Source organism: Pan paniscus, chromosome 20, assembly GCF_029289425.2.
Source record: "Pan paniscus chromosome 20, NHGRI_mPanPan1-v2.0_pri, whole genome shotgun sequence".
Lineage (NCBI taxonomy): Eukaryota > Metazoa > Chordata > Mammalia > Primates > Hominidae > Pan > Pan paniscus.
The window spans coordinates 24,637,811-24,657,357 of NC_073269.2; the positions used below are offsets into that span (position 1 = coordinate 24,637,811).

The 19,547-nt window shown below is 41.3% G+C and overlaps 1 protein-coding gene and 1 long non-coding RNA gene across 7 annotated transcripts in view; one reads left to right on the top strand and one right to left on the bottom strand.

Annotated features, from left to right (window-relative positions):
• Window positions 1–80: 80 nt before the first annotated feature.
• Window positions 81–17,200, top strand: LOC117976882 (uncharacterized). The gene is made up of 4 exons (XR_010110862.1): window positions 81–505; window positions 10,132–10,215; window positions 14,574–14,676; window positions 17,025–17,200. It is a non-coding gene; the product is annotated as an uncharacterized LOC117976882 (long non-coding RNA).
• Window positions 9,360–19,547, bottom strand: part of LOC100984790 (zinc finger protein 506) — a 74,777-nt gene continuing 64,589 nt past the window's right edge. For all 6 annotated transcript variants that reach the window (XM_063600066.1, XM_034944155.3, XM_014342569.5 and 3 more), the window contains one exon: window positions 9,360–19,255. In XM_063600066.1, the coding sequence (XP_063456136.1) occupies window positions 18,147–19,255 (1,109 nt within the window). In that variant the 3' untranslated portion in view covers window positions 9,360–18,146. The remainder of the gene's footprint in view (window positions 19,256–19,547) is intronic.

Here is a 19,547-nt window from a genome sequence, read left to right on the forward strand (position 1 = left end):
GCTGAGAGCAGTAAAGAGACTACAACTCCCAGCATACCAGGCGCGGCGCGCACCGCCCTGCCCCTTCCTCTGGGGTTGCGAACAGCCCCCGAGCCTGGTACAGGCTGGGATTGTAGTCCTGCAGCCTTGTGGCCGAAGGGCTGGGACTGGCCATGAGATTACATGTCCTAGCATGCTCAGCCAGGCGCGCGCAGCTCTGCCCCTTCCTCCAGTGATGCGCACAGTCCCTGATCCCTGTGCATGCTGGGATTGTAGTCCTGCAGCCCTGCGATCACTTGCCGGTAACAAGAAATTTCAGCTCCCGGCATGGTGGGCGAAGGCCCCCACCTTCAGCCTCGCTCCTCCATGCCTTCAGAGCAGTTCCGCCATGCAGAGGGGGAGCCTGCCTGTTCTTTAACCTCTCCTACCTGATGGGAGAGGACAAGCTACCAGGGCAGCTTGTCTCACCAAGAAACTGTGATACTGCATCCCCCAACGTGCTGGCTTCCTGACTTCCAAAGTTGCGGTAAGTTTGATTTCTCACAGAACCGCAAGAGTCCGGGATCGTTTCCCAGCCTGCCCAAAGTTGCCATGGTTCTCACCCTCTGGGAGGTTGGCACACCCAGTGACACCTTGTGTCCCTTGAAACTAATCTGTGTCACCTTTTAGGCTTTTGAGACCACTTGAACTCTGACTTTGTGGCGTTTATTACCAAATCTACTAAAATAGGTCAACTGTCAGATTTTAACTCCTTTTCCACACATGTTGGTTAGGTAATCTGTTGATTAGACATGGTTTTCTCCAAAAGGGGATTATCTCTTCCTGATTGCCTCCAAGAGAAGGATGAAACGATTGGGCGCTCTAAGGATCTATTTCCCAAATTTGAGATTCCACACTGATCATTCCTGGGCAAAATGTGTCTTTCTGTTCCATAACCACAATCTTAGGCCAGCCTGAGTGCCATCCCAGCCCAATGGGGGTTATGGAACTCCAACTTAGTTCTGTTTAAGTTTTATGTAAATATCCTTGTCTCTGTTTCACCTGGCTCTGTTAGATAAAATGTCTAGGAGAAAGTAGGAGGTGACAAGAATACAGGTGAAATCATAGGTACTGGAATGGGGCACACTGATTCTGTGGAGGCAGAGGGAGAACAACAACCTAAAACCCAGGGAATGAACAACTTAGACCTCAGGAGCTGTGGGGAATGGAGGGGCATTAATAACTTTTCGTCTTTCTGAATTACCGCTGGTGCAACCCAGAAAAGAGTCTGGGAATCTTGTTGGGCCAGGACAAAAGTAGTTTTAGTTAGACCAGAAGGTAAGGCACAAGCTGTGAATTCATCTCCTCCTTTGGCTCCCCACATTAACCCTTAAGAATCCTTTGAGACTGTTCTGTCTCTCTGTGATGTAGGTGTGGAATTCTAGGGGGCAGCGTGCACTCTCAGCGCCCAGCTGTCTGAGACCACAGTTCCTTCAGATGATGAATGATATGGTTTGGCTGTATCCCCACCCAAATCTCATCTTGAATTGTAGCTCCCATAATTCCCATGTGTTGTGAGAAGGACCTGGTGGGAGGTAACTGAATCATGGGGGTGAGTCTTTCCCATGCTGTTCTCGTGATAGTGATTATGTCTCACGAGATCTGATGGTTTTATAAAGGGCAGTTCCCCTGCACATGCTCTCTTGCCTGCCACCGTGTAAGACATGACTTCGCTCATCCTTGCCTTCCTCCATGATTGTGAACCCCGCTGCCCTGACCTACAGCCATGTGGAATTGTGAGTCAATTAAACCTCTTTCCTTTATAAATTACCCACTCTTGGGTATGTCTTTATTAGCAGCATGAGAACAGACTAATACAATGGAGAACCATCGCTTTTTTCTGAAGAGACTCAGTCCCCCATGGGTAAGCTTAAGCTGGACGCTAGGCAGCACTGATTATATTTTCTCCTTCTGTGAACTGGAGCTCCTCCTTCCATTTTCCTACCACCATTAATCTTTTTGGTCAATATTTGGGTAAATTAGAGACATAGATAAGGGAATCTTAGACAGCCCCAGCATAGCTAGACTCTTGCTTATTTCTCTTCCCGGTTTATGAAATCAATTATGTTGGCACAGAGAGATACCCTTAGATGGGGTCACTCAGGAGCAATTAGAGCAGTGTACTTCTAGAGAAGCTGATAGGACAGGGCAGATGTGCCAGTGAGGATCACAGCTTCTGTCTAAATTTTTGAGTCTATCTGTGTGTGGCAGATGAATTCAGGAAAGATCCCAGATCCCTGGAAGGGACCATTAAGAGAGGATTCATGTAGATCAGAACACTAGGGCATGTGTTCATCAGTGACCTTCTAAGTCAGATTGACAGGGTTAAGTCTGTGGTAGGGCTACAGAGCAATGCTTGCCCATGAAAGCCTCTGATCATGTGTAAAATATGTGGTTCTGGCACGGGGAGACATCTTTATCTGACAGAACATTGTACTTCTGTGGATGTGAGATTCTTTGCTCTTCCTTAACAGTGCACCGCTGACTGATTGTTTGAGAATCACGCATACATAGGCCTGTTTATTTTGAATTTCTTAAATATTGGAACAGGAAAAAACATTTTTATCCACTTTTTTTCTTTTTTTTTGAGATGGAGTCTTGGTTTGTCTCCCAGGCTGGAGTCCAGTGGCGCAATCTCGGCTCACTGCAACCTCTGCCTCCCAGATTCAAGCGATTCTCCTGCCTCAGCCTCCCGAGTAGCTGGGATTACAGAAGCGTGCCACCATGCCCAGCTAATTTTTAGTAGAGACGGGGTTTCATGATGTTGGCCAGGCTGGTCTTGAACTCCTGACCTTGTGATCCACCTGCCTCGGCCTCCCAAAGTGCTGAGATTACAGGCGTCAGCCACCGTGCCTGGCCTTTATTCACTTTCAAATTGAATAAGAGCATGAGCAACTTCAGGGAAAATGTCACGGGAGGAAACTCTGGGGCCCTGCCCATCCCCAGAAACCTCAGAAATCCTGATACAACCTGTAGAATTCACCTTATCAACACTGATTCATTTTTTTGTATAGATTTATCTTTCATTGGACCTTTATTTTGTTCTATGTCATGAAGAACATGAAGAATAAGTCATTTCTTTCCTTTGTGATAGGAACATCAATTTTTCACATGTCAAGTATTAATGATGCCATCCTCCACATAGTTTTTCTTGTTTATTAAATTTTTGGTTTGGTCTAAATATTTGTGTCCCCCTCCAAATTCATATGTGGATAGTATTAGGCATGCGACCTTTCGGGAAGTGACTAAGCCAAGAGAGCGCCATCTTCCTGAATGGAATAAGTGCCCTTTTTAATAATATTGAAGGGAGTGTCCTTGTCTTTCGCCATGTGAGGACACACCAAGAAGGTATCATCTATGAGAATCAGGGCTGTCACCAAACACCAAATTTGTTGGCGCCTTGATCTAGCACTTTCCAGCCTCCAGAATTGTGAGCAATAAATTTCTGTTGTTTTTACATTACCCAGCCTAAGGTATTTTGTTACAGCAGCCTGAATGGACTAAGACACTTTCTTAGGCACTTTAGTCTATTTCTGAATTTTTAGTTCCAATTATATATTAGCTTTTATTTATTTATTTTATTTATTTATTTTTAGACAGAGTCTTGCTCTGTCACCCAGGCTGGAGTGCAGTGGCACAATCTCAGCTCACTGCAAGCTCCATCTCCCAGGTTTGCGCCATTCTCCTGCCTCAGCCTCCCAAGTAGCTGGGACTACAGGTGCCCATCATCACGCCCAGCTAATTTTTTTTGTATTTTAGTAGAGATGGGGTTTCACCGTGTTAGCCAGGCTGGTCTCGATCTCCTGACCTCGTGATCCACCCACCTCGGCCTCCCAAAGTGCTGGGATTACAGGCATGAGCCACCACGCCCAGCTGATCTATTAGCTTTTTTAATCAAGATTTTTCACAGGGCTGGCCAATATTATGGTTTTTTTTGTTTGTTTGTTTCCCCAGAGTTTTCTTGGCTCTTCTTATCTTTTCATCTATATGCTGTTTTATTTTATGTATGTATGTATGTATTTATTTATTTATTTTTGAGACAGAGTCTTGCTCTGTCGCCCAGGCTGGAGTGCGGTGGCACCATCTTGGCTCACTGCAACCTCCACCTCACAGGTTCAAGCAATTCTCCTGCCTCAGCCTCCCGAATAGCTGGGATTACAGGCACCTGCCATCATGTCTGGCTAATTTTTGTATTTTCATAGAGACAGGGTTTCACCATGTTGGCCAGCCTGGTCTCGAACTCCTGACCTGAGGTGATCTGCCCACTTCAGCCTCCCAAAGTGCTGGGATTACAGGTGTGAGCCACCACAGCCGGCCTAAATGCTATTTTATAGTAAAATGCCTACCTCCAGTATCTAATGGTATCTATATTAGAACAAAATTTAATTTATAAACTACCTTAAGGACAATTTATATTGATAGTATATTGAGTTTTTCTAAGAACATGTAATTTTTCTATTTGCTTATGTCTACATTCATATATTTTATGAATGTCGTATGTCTTTTCTCATTCTGTAAACCTTTGTGTAATATGGATTCCTAGTTTATTTTATTCCTCTAAAAAGTAATCTGAGACACGATAAAATTGTAAAGAGTTTATTTGAGTAACAGCAATTGATTAATTATAGGACACCAGTCTAAAAGAGGTTTAGGTTTCACTGACAGTGTAAGAGGCAACTATTTATTGGAAAAATGTAGAAACAAATTATTTGATTAGTGGTAGTTATAAACTTGTTTCTTCTTGGTTTTTTGTTTGTTTACCTTGTTGAAAAGTCCCTAGTTATATTAGGTTGTTGGCTATTCTGATTGGTTGAGCTTCATTTCTGTTTTTCTTTAAAATAGGCAGCTATAAGAAATAATTCAAGTTAAGTTTAGCTGGGCATGGTGGCTCACGCCTGTAATCCCAACACCTTGGGAGGCGGAGGCAGGTAGATCACCTGAGGTCAGGAGTTCGAGACCAGCCTGGCCAACATGGGGAAACCCTCATCTCTACTAAAAATACAAAAAAATTAGCTGAGCATGGTGGCAGGCGCCTGTAATCCCAGCTACTTAGGAGGCCCACAGTCTGGTTAAAACTCCAACTGCCATTTTTTCTCTTTCTGACACATAAAGTGTAAAGGGTTTTGTCAGGTCAGGTAGCCCCAGGGCTGGCGCCGACATGAGTTTTTCTTTTAACTCACGAAAAGCTCGTTGCTGTTGGTTGTAATAGATGTAGTTTATCCAATTTACATTTTTATTAACTATCACCCACCAAAATATTGACTTGAATCCTGCAGCTATTTGATTTCAAGCTTTAAATTGATTTGGTATTCCCCATGGGACTCCAGTTGCGTCTAAATAGATGTGAGAGTCGAAAGACCCATAAGGGGCTTCTCTCGCTTTACGATGTCTTATTTTTCCTCCCTCTGGTTGATGAAATGCCAGGGTGAAAGGGATAGCCAATTGGACTAAAGTACAAGTGCCACTCCAGTTATTCGGCAGAGTGCCCAGTAAAGGTCCACCACAATACCACACACATCCGCTCAGGGATGAACAAGGGCTGACTGATTGATAAGCTCTTGAAAATTCTCAAGCTCACTGCATCCCTTCAGGTCTCCAAGGAACGCTAAGTTTTCTCCCTATCATGAGAGACACAAAGTGAACTTACTGTTGGGAGACGGAGGCTGGATGGCCCTCGGGGGCTGACTCACAGGGTGCCGGACTTTGGGATATCACAGAGAGAGCTTGGCACGACTTGTTACTCCAGGCTGTAGAATCCTGAAAAAGAGCTACCATGCAGCCCATGCCTGGTCAACTGGAGGACCACCTTAGTGGAAAGGGGACAATCTGGGCCTCTGGCCTGCCATGTGCACAAGCATAACAATTGCTTTTGTTTAACGTGGGATGGAATATTTGATCCATTCCAACCAGGCATTTGCATCTTGGTATCCTGTCTTAATTGCCAAAGTTCGTTTTAAGTCTTTAACTTATATGATCCTCTAGTAAAATGAATGCATGATTTTAGGGAATTACAAAAACCATTTGGGGCAGTCCATCCTTGCTCTTTAGTGGTCCACAGAATGTTGGACCAACTACAGCATAAAAGCTCTACATTGGGGAGCAAGACTCCTGGTTGACACTGGAGTCTTTATCAAGATTTCCCCAGATTAAATAGTCCTAATTTACTAATGCCCAGTCTGAGGAGATTCAGGAGGGACAGAGGTACTTTTCTGAAGTAGAGAGCTGTCTTTCACTTGGTGAGTCCCCACAGGGTATAACAAGGCAAGCATTAAATGCAATAGTTTGAGGCAAAATTGACTTGGTTATGTTAATAACTAGATGGTCAGCAATAGAGCGAGGAAAGAAGAAAGAGTAATAGAATAGATTTTGAAAGAGTTAAAAGTTTTCTTAGCTTTAGTTTGGTAGGGTTTTCCCCTGGGACTATGGCCCACGACTCTGGAGGGGGCGGCGCTTTCTTGACTCAGTTGTGATGAGTCCATCCTTTTTCCGTTGTACGAACAGCAGTCTCGGTGGTTAGCAGCACAAGGTAGGGTCCTTCCTAGGCTGGCTCGAGTTTCCTTTCTTTTCACCTTTTGATGAGAACGTGATCTTTAGGCTGGTGCTGGTTTGCTGGAAATTCTAGGGGTGGTACATGTGCTAAAAGACTTGTAGTTTTGAGGTAAAGGAAAGTGGAAGATAAACCAAGTATATAATTTCTAAGAAATTGACCTTTTGTTTTAAATGTGGGGACGTCAGCAGTGGACTTTATAGTCTTTGGTGCCTTTCTACTGAGAAATTTCTTTTAGCACCTGCTTTTATTAGTTTTTAGACCAAAGAAAGCCAAACACCATTTTATATTTAATAATGCTTCTTGTATGATTTTTATACCAGATAAGCTAAATTTCACCATTATATTAGTGTGTCATTAATGTGAAACTTAATTTTAATAAAACCTTGTAGATATATTTATCCAATTTTTAATGTCAGACCATAAGGTAAGATTTTTATAGACTCTTTTTAACCTTTTATAATTTTTGTTAAAGAGTACGTTAGTGCTTTAAGAAAAACCCGTTGTGTTTTTATTTTAATGTCCAGTTCACAAAAAAACTGGATGATACCCCTTTAACTTTAGCTAATATGTTTACACACAGAATTTTCTTTAAAATTAACGTTTAAAAACTTGCTTAAACCTTCAAAACAATAATTTTTTTAATCTTTTAATGTAGGTAAAAATTTACATTCTTATGCCTCCTTATAATCCTTTTACCAAAGGTATATTTTACTTTCCTTATACACCTTGCACATAAACTGTTTTTTTCAATAGTTTTACATTCAGGAGGCCTAGCTACTTTTAAATTATACAACATTTCTTGCATAAATTCTTTTTTTATAACATTTTTCTCTTTCATGACTTTTGCAGACAATTCTTTGACATGCCTCAACTTTCTGACTTATCACAAACCTTTCTTTCTTTAAACAACCAGTTAATTTATTTCAGGACAAGAATTTACCATATAACACTCTTTTTACATAAATTCTTCCCCCACTTTTTTCCCTTTTCTTTCGAAGATGATAACCATTCTTTTCCAAAGTGAACTTCCTTTATGTCTGTGGACGAGACTGTCTAAGGCCACAAGATTAGAAGTTACTATAATACATGTTACACTGTTAACTTTTAGCAAACTTTACTTTTGTTGAAAACCTTGTAAATTTGGGATTTTAATTATCCTTTGCCATTAATAAGACCTTGTTTTGTCCAAATTAATTTAGAATTGGTGTAGATGGCTTTTTTTTTTTTCCTTCAATTATCTGGGAGGAACGATTGATCCTCCTGTCCTGAAGGGAGTTCCTCCTAGGTCTGGTCGGACCTTTGTATGGTAATTAAGATTTAGATGCCCTGTTAGGAAAACTTCTGGGTTAAGGGAATTTTCAGTGGTTAATGTTAAATCACACTTTTTTTTTTTTTTTCCCTTAGGATACTTCTGAACTGGTGAGGTGTGCTCACAATGAGGTTTCCTCTAAAAGTTATTTTTTTACTTTCTTCTGTTAGCAAAGCAGTTGCCGCTACAGATTGAATGCATCTGGGCCATCTGCGGGTTACTGGGTTAAGGATTTTTGATAGGAAGGCTACGGGTTATCAGTGGCCTCAGTGCTTTCAGAATACGCCCTTGTTTACACTGACAACAAAGTGGTATTGGAGTGTTATAGGGTTATGGAGAATACCTTCAATTATCAATTATAGGTTTTAAATTTACCCTGGCTTTTAAAGGAATAGGGTACACTTTTTTCTTAACTACTTGTATATCTCTCTTTCTTTCTCTGATTTTCTTTTTCTCTTTGACTTTCCTTTTGCCTCTGTCTCTTTCTCTTTCTCTGCCTCTCTCTCTCTTTCCTTGACTCCCTCTTCATCTCTCTGTCTCTTCCTCTTTCTCTCTCTGCTGGTCTTTCCTTGCCTCTGCAAGCTTGCTTATGCTGCTGTTCTCTCAACCATTGTGGGGTGGGGGTCTAAAACCAGCTATAACCAAGTGTCTATGTACAGGAACTGGTCTGGGTGCCCTGGCTTACAGGTTACCTTGTGCCATACCTTTGAAACAAGGGACCTGTCCAATCTTCCTTCTGATGGCCAACCCACCTCTAATGCTGGCCAGTCTATTTCACACAAAGTTCTAAGTTTTCCTGGTATCACAGTAACACTGTAATCTCCCTTAAATCCTTTCTTGAAAATTTTCAACATAGTTCCTACTGGGGCAGGCTTACTTTGTGCCTGACCCATGCTTCTTCAAGACAAAACACCACGCTCGCACCACACGCACACCACAAAACAAATAACGGGTAAAAAGGGCACACACATACTTTTACAGTTTACACCAAACCAGAATCAATACCAAAATCGGGGTATCTAGAAATCCAAGCAAGGTCAAAACCAAAACCAAAGTATCAAGCAATCCAAGTCAAGTCAAAAACAAAAACCAAAGTGCCGGTACAGGCACGCCATAGGTGATCAGGCCACACTTCCACTCAAATGGAGTGGGCAAGTTCCAAAGACTGGTCTTACCAAGTTTCAGATGTCCAGACTCCAAGTGCCAGTTCCTTCCCGGTGTTCAGCCACTGCATTGATCCTCCGCGGGGGCTGCCACACGCTGCTCTGGTGAGGCGTTCCACCAGGGAATTTGCTTACCCGGGAGCGCTCTCAGGATCCGCATCGCTCAAGCTGGCCGGAGTCCCCCGCAGGGATGCTCCACAGGGCAGGCCTAAGCCGCCTAACAGGCTGCCTCAACTGTCCGTTAATCACCTCGCTTCCCGGTCAGGGAACCAAGAAATGTAGCAGGACGAGCCGCAGACAAAACCCCTCAGACACCGAGTTAGAGAAGGAAGGGCTTTATTCGGCCGGGAGCATGGGCAAGACTCACGTCTCAAAAACCGAGCTCCCTGAGTGAGCAATTCCTATCCCTCTTAAGGGCTTACAACTCTAAGGGGGTCTGCATGAGAGGGTCGTGATCGATTGAGCAAGCAGGGAGTAAGTGACTGAAGGCTGCATGCACCAGTAATTAGAATGGAACAGAACAGGACAGGGATTTTCACAGTGCTTTTCTATACAATGTCTGTAATCTGTAGATAACATAACCGATTAGGTCAGGGCTCGATCTTTAACTACCAGGCCCATGGTGTGGCGCTGGGCTGTCTGCCTGTGGATTTCATTTCTGCCTTTTAGTTTTTACTTCTTCTTTCTTTGGAAGCAGAAATTGGGCATAAGACAATATGAGGAGTGGTCTCCTCCCTTAGTGGCGCATGCCTGTAATCCCAGTTACTTGAGAGGCTGAGGCAGAAGAATCACTTGAACCTGGGAGGCGGAGGTTGCAGTGAGCCGAGATTGTACCATTGCACTCCAGCCTGGGCAACAAGTGCGAAACCCCATCACACACGCAAAAAAAGGAGGACACTATGGTAGGCTGCTTGGGAGTTAGGAGCTGTATCTGACATGAGGCCAGGAGAAGCCTTGGCAAAGCTCACATGACCTTCAAGCTCCTTTCACTCCAAAACATGAGCAAGGACTGTGCCGTTGCTTTCCATTCCTCAGGTGGGGACAAGAAGTGGAAACCTATGCAGACACTAAAGATAGGGTTTGTTTTACAGGCAAGGTAAGAAGAACTACAGAGGAAGAACCTACTGCAGATGTTTCCCAGGAGACTTTAATTGAAGTATCAGCAAAACTGAAAGGTAACGAGAGAATCTTGTGCCTCTGAGGGTGTCTTTCCCATGGATCCCTGCTCAGTTGCCTTTCACGGGCCCCCTGATTTGCGTGAACTCCTGACCTCAGATGATCCGCCTGCCTTGGCCCTCCAAAGTGCTGGAATTATAGGCATGAGCCACCGTGCCTGGCCTGTTCCATGCATTAAAAAAAAATTAAAAAATTTAAAAAAATCAGTGAGAACAAGAAGAAATGTAAATGCTGGGCTTTTCATATAAATCCAGGGAATTATGGGGCAGTTAGTACCCACCTCCCAGGGTATTATGAGGATAAATTCATGTCATCTTCCCACCACAGTGCTCTGTAGCGTGCTTCTGAGCACACAGAGCATGCTCCATAAACATTGCATTAACGCATGTGTGCATGTTGTTTTCCAAATGCAGACTTACTCAGACATGAGCTGCCTTCTCCAGCCTCTGTAAAGTTTAAAGGACCAGCAGAGTATGCCATGTTTTAGGATAGTGATTGGTGGTTTTTATTTTGGACTGAAAGCATTTATGTTGTGAGAAGAGTATGGGTTTAAGGAACTGTGTGCTGTGGCACTTTGTCTAGTTGAGTGCTGCTATAAGTGATCTAGGGCAAGTAGGGTCAGCATTAGCTGTGAATGAAGCCAATCCATGGACCCCTTTCAAACCTGCAGAATTGGCCAGGCATGGTGGCTCATGCCTGTAATCCCAGCACTTTGGGAGGCCGAGGCGGGTGGATCACTTGAGGTCAGGAGGTCGAGACCAGCCTGACCAATATGGAGAAACCCCGTCTCTACTAAAAAATACAAAATTAGCCGGGTGTGGTGGCACATGCCTGTAATACCAGCTACTCGGGAGGCTGAGGAAGGAGAATTGCTTGAACCTGGGAGGTGGAGCTTGCGGTGAGCTGAGATTGCGTGCCATTGCACTCCAGCTTGGGCAAGAAGAGCAAAACTCCATCTCAAAAAAAAAAAAAAAAAAGAAAAAAAGGGAAAAAAGAAAACATTAAATGCAGCAAGATGCAGGTCAGAGCATACCTCCATTTGTGTGCTCTTGTGGACAAAATTTAAATGGCAAATAAGATTTTGCATTTATTGACGTTTTTCTTTACATTGCTATAAGTACAAATACCCATTTATCCTTTGACCTCCTATATCTTTATTCTGTATGCATATGAAAAAAAATGCTAGATCTGTATCTAGATTATACATGGGTAAACACAACATATAGAATTATATGACTTTGCCTATGTAGATATTTATGTATACAATAGATATTAATCAACATTTTAAATTCCCCAGCCTACACTGAGGATGCAGATATAAACTTACTCTCATCTATATGGATCCATACCATCTCAGACTGGAACACAGCCATACAATGTTATGTTTAAACATCAATAAAGCTTCACATATAGGTGCATGGCCTGGGAAGTATGTTTTTGGTAAAGCCATCTTAGACTCTAGTTCCAGCTTAGCATTTCAGGGCCCTGCTTCCTTTCTCACTGTATGCCTGTGTGATTCACATTTGCCATTTGGGTCGATTGACTTATATCCATCTAAGCTGATCTAAGTGGTTTATTAAACTCATCTGGGCTGCAGAAGTTGAGAAGGAAAGCGACCTCTGACCTACTTATTCTGAGGCTTGTCTACAGGACATATGCAATAATGGGAATTACATTGACATACCTATGTTACCCATTTTCTGTTTTTTTTTTTTTGAGATGGAGTTTCACTCTTGTTGGCCAGGCTGGAGTGCAATGGTGCAATATCAGCTCACTGCAACCTCTGCCTCCTGGGTACAAGCGATTCTCCTACCTCAGCCTCCCGAGTAGCTGGGATTACAGGCACCTGCCACCACACCTGGCTAATTTTTTGTATTTTTACTAGAGATGGGGTTTCACCATGTTGGCCAGGCTGGTCTCGAACTCCTGACCACAGGTGATCCACCCACCTCGGCCTCCCAAAGTGCTGGGATTACAGGCATGAGCCACCGTGCCTGGCCTTTCTGTGTATATGTTTATCTAGCCACCGATATCATATCTATATGTATAAAAAAGACCACCAAAGCACTCAGAGGTGATTTTTATTTTCCATTCAGGCCAAGTAAATCCAATCAGCCATTAGCTCAGTGAAGATTTGTCAAATCCAAGCCACACACCAAATCACGTTATACTAAATGTGAAAATGTCCTCATTACTGGGCACCAAGGTGTTTTAAATTCAGAGTCTAATCAAAATAGCCCATGTGGTTCTGTCCATCCAGCTAGGACGCTTCAGACATACCAGTGGGCCTAACCTTTTTCACAAGGAGCTCTGGCCTGGCCAACAAGAATCACCTTTGGTGCTTCAGTGCAGTGTCACCATCACCTGTTTGAAATGCAGCCAGGTAACATGTACCATTTTATTTGCTTTCAGTATCACCGTCTATCTTCGAAATGCAGCCAGGTAACATGTACCATTTTATTTGCTTTCAGTATCACAGCCTATCTTCTAATAAGAAACGTAGGCCTCTGGCTGGGTGTGGTGGCTTACACCTGTAACCCAGCACTTTGAGAGGCTGAGGTGGGTGGATCACTTGAGGTCAGGAGTTCGAGACCACCCTGGCCAACATGGTGAAACTCCCATCTCTACTAAAAATATTAAAATTAGCTGGGCATGGTGGCATGTGCCTCTAATCCCAGGTACTAGGGAGGCTGAGGCAGGAGAATCACTTAAACCTGGGAGGCGGAGGTTGCAGTGAGCTGCGATGATGCCACTGTACTCCAGCCTGGGCAACAGGAGTGAAACTCCATCTCAAAAAAAAAAAAAAAGGATTTTTTTTTTTTTTTTCTGTGCTGGGTTTACTTAGCATACCTTTCAGATTCATGAATGTTGCAAATAACAAGACTTTATTTTTAAGGGCTGAATGGCATTTCATTGTGTATATATACATTTTCTTTCTCCATTCACCTACTGATGAACACTCAGGTTGATTCCATACCTTAGTTATTATCAGTAATCCACTTCCTTCCCTTTCATTTGTGTTTGTTTTGTTTTGTTTGAGATGGAGTCTCATTCTGTCACCCAAGCTGGAGTGCAGTGGCGCGGTCTTGGCTAACAGCAACCTCCGCCTCCCAGGTTCAAGCAATTCTCCTGCCTCAGCCTCTCGAGTAGCTGGGATTACAGGCACACACCACCACGCCCAGGTAATTTTGTATTTTTAGTAGACATGGGGTTTCTCCATGTTGGTAAGGCTGATCTCCAACTCCCGACCTCAGGTGATCCACCTGCCTCTGCCTCTCAAAGTGCTGGAATTACAGGCTTAAGCTACCATGCCTGGCCAAAAGCCTAGGTTTCTTTCTATGTAAGCCTAGGTTTATTTCTATGTAAAGTATAAAAGAAATTTAAACTCATAGAAGCAGAGAGTACAATAATGAAAAAAAAAATCTCCTATGGGGTTTTTTGTCTGATTGAGAGCTTCTTCATGATCTTTCAGGGATTGTATTTTCTTTCATCTTCTGCATCCTCCTGTTTTTTAGCCAATGGATGAAAAAAGATACAGAGAAGACACATTTGCTTTTATCCACTGCACTTCCACTCACTATTAGTCATTGTGGATACAGCTGAGAATAGCAGTTTTCTGGCAGGACAGCCACTTCTCAGTAATAAACAACTGAAAAAGTATAAATGTGTCATAAAAAGCTAATGGATTTTAAGAAAAACAAGCATAGGCATCAATAATGTTTGTGGTAAATAAAGATTCATATTGTTGATTTCTATTGAGCTCCCGTAATATTTGATAAAAGCTTGCAAATATACAGCAGAAAAGGAGTATTATTCTAAATCAGAATATTGTTATGGCTATTTTGTCAATAGAAGTCAATATCCAATATACAGAATGGTTATTTTGTCAATGTAAGTAAAAATATGACTTCACACTAATAGTCTCACCAATAGTTGTAATCAAATGCTATTTTTTATTTAAAATTTTATTTCATATAAGTAATCCCAGCACTTTGGGAGGCCCAGGCGGGCAGATCATGAGGTCAAGAGATCGAGACCATCCTTGCCAACATGGTGACAGCCCATCCCTACTAAAAATACAAAAATTAGCTAAGCATGGTGGCACATGCCTGTAGTCCCAGCTATTCGGGAGGCTGAGGTAGGAGAACCACTCGATCCCGGGAGCTGAGATCACGCCACTGCACTCCAGCCTGGGGACAGAGCAAGACTCCATCTCAAAAAAAAAAAAGGTCTATATGTTTGCAGACAGACCAGATGTTCAAAGAAAACTATATAATAAACATTTACTAATACATTTTTCAGGATTCAGAAATACATGGATTCTATTTCTATTTCTTTCTCTTTTTTTTTGAAATAGAGTCTTGCTCTGTTGCCCAGACTGGAATGCAGCGGCATGATCTCAGCTCACTGCAACCTCCACCTCCGGGGTTCAAGCGATTCTCTCCTGCCTCAGCCTCCAGGTGTGTGCCACCATGTCTGGCTAATTTTTGTATTTTTAGTAGAGCTGGGTGTTGGGGTTCAATCAGGCTGGTGGGAAAAATATTTAAAAGAGTAACAGTCAAAAGCTCTCCTAAAAGGCCTGAGAGTTTGCATAGCTTGATTGCTTGGCTGAAGGCAGCCAGGGTCTCTTTGCAGGAGGCCAGGAAGATTAGGGTGCAAGTAAAAAGGAATGTAGGAAGTTTATCTTACTAACCTGTTTAGTTATATGGGCTTAAGACTAACTTGTCCTGCTGAGGGTACTTTACTGCCGCCTACTCGGGGGTCCGCAGTTTATTACCCACAAATGGTGTTGGCTTTAGGCCTGGGAACCTGGCCTTTAATTTTACCCTCTAGTGGTGTTTACTCACAACTTTTGTTAATTAGTCTTACTGAATAAATGCAAGCCTCACTATCTGATCAGAGCCAAGTTGCAACTGTTTATAGAACTCACCTTGGAGCCTGTAAGCGGCTCAGACCCTCAGCTGGACTGGCAGAGCAGAAATGTGTGTCAGTGTACTTTATTAATCCACAGCGAGTGCCCCCGCGAAAGGAGCGCTGCCTCAGACGGGGTTTCACTATGTTGGCCAGGATGGTCTTGAACTCCTGACCTCAGACAATCCACCTGCCTTGGAAAGTGCTGGGATTACACACCTGAGCCACTGCACCTGGCCATATTTTATTTATTTTTCTGTATAATTTTTATTATGACCATAAAAATAAACCTGTAGTCAGTAACAATTTAATTGTACATTTTAAAATAATTAAAAATGTATAATTACACTGTAATTCAAAGGATAAATGCTAGAGGTGATGGATACCTTATTTACCCTAATGTAATTACTACATATTGTAGGCCTGAATCAAAATATGCCATATAAGGCATAAAGATATACACATACTGTATACCCACAAATACTAGTAATAGATTTCAATAAGAAAAAAAAATTTAACCTATGGGAACAATTCTTCAACTCATTTGCAGTTTAAAGCCACTGGCAAAGTGACGAGTAGAGATGTTATTCCACTATGTACCAAGCAGTATATTGTTACCATCTTTTAAGTACACCCTTGATTAAGGTGGGATAGGTTAAAGTTAGTGGCATAATGGCCAGGTGCGGTGGCTCACGCCTGTAATCCCAGCACTTTGGGAGGCCGAGGTGGGCGGATCACAAGGTCAGGAGATTGACCATCCTGGCTAACACAGTGAAACCCCATCTCTACTAAAAATACAAAAAAATTAGCCGGGCATGGTGGCGGGTGCCTATAGTCCCAGCTACTCAGGAAGCTGAGGCAGGAGAATGGTGTGAACCTGGGAGGTGGAGGTTGCAGTGAGCCGAGATCGCGCCACAGCGCTCCAGCCTGGGTGAAAGACCGAGACTCCATCTCAAAAAAAAAGAAAAAAAGTTAGTGGCATAATAATGCTTCATTAAACGCAGAATAGTCTTAACATGGTATAAAAAATGAAATTAAGTTCACACATCATCTAACAATTTTTAAATATACTGCATTCGATTACATAAAAGTACAATTAGTAAAATAACATTCTCATTTAATACTTTTAACTGTAATTTTTCTCACTATAATGTAGAAAACTATTACTCTGAACCCCCACTTTTTAAAAATCTTTATTAATAAAGTAATTCATTATAATTTTTGAAAAAAAAAAGTTTTAAAATGGTCTGCCAACATGTTAATGTAGGTTAGGCCACCCAAAAGACAAAGCAAAACATCAACATTAAGTCATAGGCTAGGATTATACAAATGAGAACCCCCACCTTATACATTACTTAATATAAGTTAACTACAAAGAGCCTCTCCACTTACATTTTTATCATGCATCTTACATTTTAATGTCCTTATTCTTTTATAGAAAAGGTCATAATACCCAATAAAAGAGAATCTGTAATATCCCTGATGCAGCAACAATTGATCACATGCTTTCACATGTGACCACAATAGGAATAAAATAACAGCATAAAGAAATTTGAAAGTTGTATTACATCATTATTCACTGTTCAAAAATTTTTTTCAAGAAACAAGTACACTTTCAATGAAATTACAATGCTTCAGAAAATCTCCCTTTTAAAGTTATATACAAAAACAGCTTTAGTTGTGGATTCATTTTTATACTCAATACTCTGATTTAGTGTAATGTCTGAAGTGTCAGTGCCTTATTCTAGTGTAAATTCTCATATTTACATAAAATCAATTTTGAATTATTTTTTTCATATTTACATCTGCAAAAATATACTTTAGTATAAACTCTCTGATGTTTTCTAAGCTATAGATTTTGAAAAAAAAAGTCTTTCAAAATTCATTATATTTGCAGGACTCTTCTCCAATATAAATTCCATGATGTTGAATAAAGCTGGAGCAACTGCTTCAGGGTTTTCCTCTAGTACACAATGTGTGCAACAAGATCTGGGATACAAGTAAAGGTACTACAACCCCCCCTTATATTTGTAATAGCTGATTTCAGAATAAATATTCTTCTTTAAAGGCTTATATTTTCTGAAAGATTTTTTGACAGTAATTGCACTTTTAATGCTTTTATTAACTATGAACCTTCTTCTGTTGAGATGTGAGTGGGCGTTAATGGCGTTTCCATATTCTTTATATCTGTACAATTCTTCTCAAGGATAAAAGCTTTCCTGTGAAATAAGGTGTAAGCACTCAAAAGTTTTGCCACATTCTTCACACTTGTAGGAGTTTTGGCAGCATTAATTCTCTTACCTACAATCAAGTGTGGCAACCATATAAATGCTTTGTCTCATTTCATACTTTTCCAGGGTTTCACATTAGTATAATTTATTTTTATGTATACAAAAGTTGGAGGTGGTGGTAAAAGCACTGTTGCATCTTTCAGGTTTGTAGAGTTCTTCTTCAGCATGAATTATCGCCATGTCTCTTAAGAATTGAGAACTTGTGGCTGGGCGTCGTGGCTCATGCCTGTGATCTCAGCACTTTAGGAGGCTGAGGTGGGTGGACCATCTGAGGTCAGGAGTTGGAGACCAGTCTGGCAAACATGATGAAACCCCATCTCTACTAAAAATACAAAAATTAGCTGGGCATGGTGGTGGGCACCAGTAATCCCAGCTACTCGGGAGGCTGAGGCAGGAGAATGGCTTGATACCAGGAGGCAGAAGTTGCAGTGAGCTGAGATCGTGCCATTGCACTCCAGCCTGGGTGACAAGAGTGAAACTCCATCTCAAAAAACAAAAAGAATTGACAAGTTGTTATAGGCTTTGCCATATTCTTCACACTTGTAGGGTTTCTGTCCAGTATAAATTATGTGTAATAAGGGTTGAGAACTTCCTTAAAAAGCTTTGTCACATTCTTTCTATTTGTAGGGTTTATGTTCCATATAAATTCTCATATTTAGTCAGAGTCCAGGGCTAGTTAAAGGCTTTCCCACATTCATCACATTCATACGGTTTCTCTCCAGTATGAATTATCTTATGCTTATTAAGGGTTGAGGAACATTTAAAAGATTTTCCACATTCTTCACTATGCAGGGTTTCTGTCTAATATGAATTTTCTTATGTTTATTAAGGGCTGAGGACCAGTTAAAAGCTTTGCCACATTCTTCACATTTGTACGGTTTCTCTCCTGTGTGAATTATCTTATGTTCAGTTAGAGTTGAGAATGCAGTAAAGGCTTTGCCACATTCTTCACACTTGTAGGGTTTCTCTCCAGTATGAGCTCTCTTATGTTTAGAGAGGCTTGAGTACCAGGTAAAGGTTTTGCCACATTCGTCACATTTGTAGGGTACATCTCCAGTATGAATTCTCTTATGTTTAGTAAGGTTTGAGGAACGGTTAAAAGCTTTGCCACATTCCTCACATTTGTAGGGTTTCTCTCCAGTATGAATTATCTCATGTTTAGTAAGGGTTGAGGATGAAATAAAGGCTTTGCCACATTTATCACACTTGTATGGTTTCTCTCCAGTATGAATTTTCTTATGTGAAAAAAGGGTTGCGGGGTGGTTAAAAGCTTTGCCACATTCTCTACATCTGTAGGGTTTCTCTCCAGTATGAATTATCTTATGTGTAGTAAGGTTACAGGACTGCTTATAGGCTTTGCCACATTCTTCACATTTGTAGGGTTTCTCTCCAGTATGAATTTTCTTATGTGTAGTAAGGTGTGAGGACTGCTTATAGGCTTTACCACATTCTTCACATTTGTAGCGTTTCTCTCCAGCATCAATTTTCTTATATGTAGTACGGGTTGAAGACTGGTTAAAAGTTTTCCCATACTCTATACATTTAAAAGGTTTTTTTCCAGTATCTCTTATCTTATGTTTGTTTGAATTTGAAAATTTATGCAAGAATTTCACATATTCATCACATTGAAGTATTTTTCTCTGGGTAGTTGTCAAACATTGTTTAAGTCCATTATAACCTCTTTTGTGCACTGGACACTCATCTACACTTTCACAGTCTTTTTTTAACTGTAAATTGTCATGTCTACATTTTTCATATCTTCTTAGTATCACTTTTTGGAAAGAATCTTTTATGCTGTGCTCTGACCAAAGGTCTTGGGCAAAATGAGAATACATAACTGAAAGAAACAATAAAAACACATGACTTCAATTGCTAGACTCAGATAAATATACTTCACAAATCTAACCTATAAAATTATACAAACTACGTAAGCAAGATGACACAGCAAAATACCACAAGCTGTAATTTCTTCCTGGATATATAACTGTAACAAAAACATACTGACCAAAATACATTTGTAAAAAATTTATAAATTAGTTAAGTGTGTAAAGGGCTCCAGGTGAGCACAATGCAAAGAGCCACATAGAAAAAAAGAAAAGTCTGTTACTTATACCCAACACAGCTCTTAC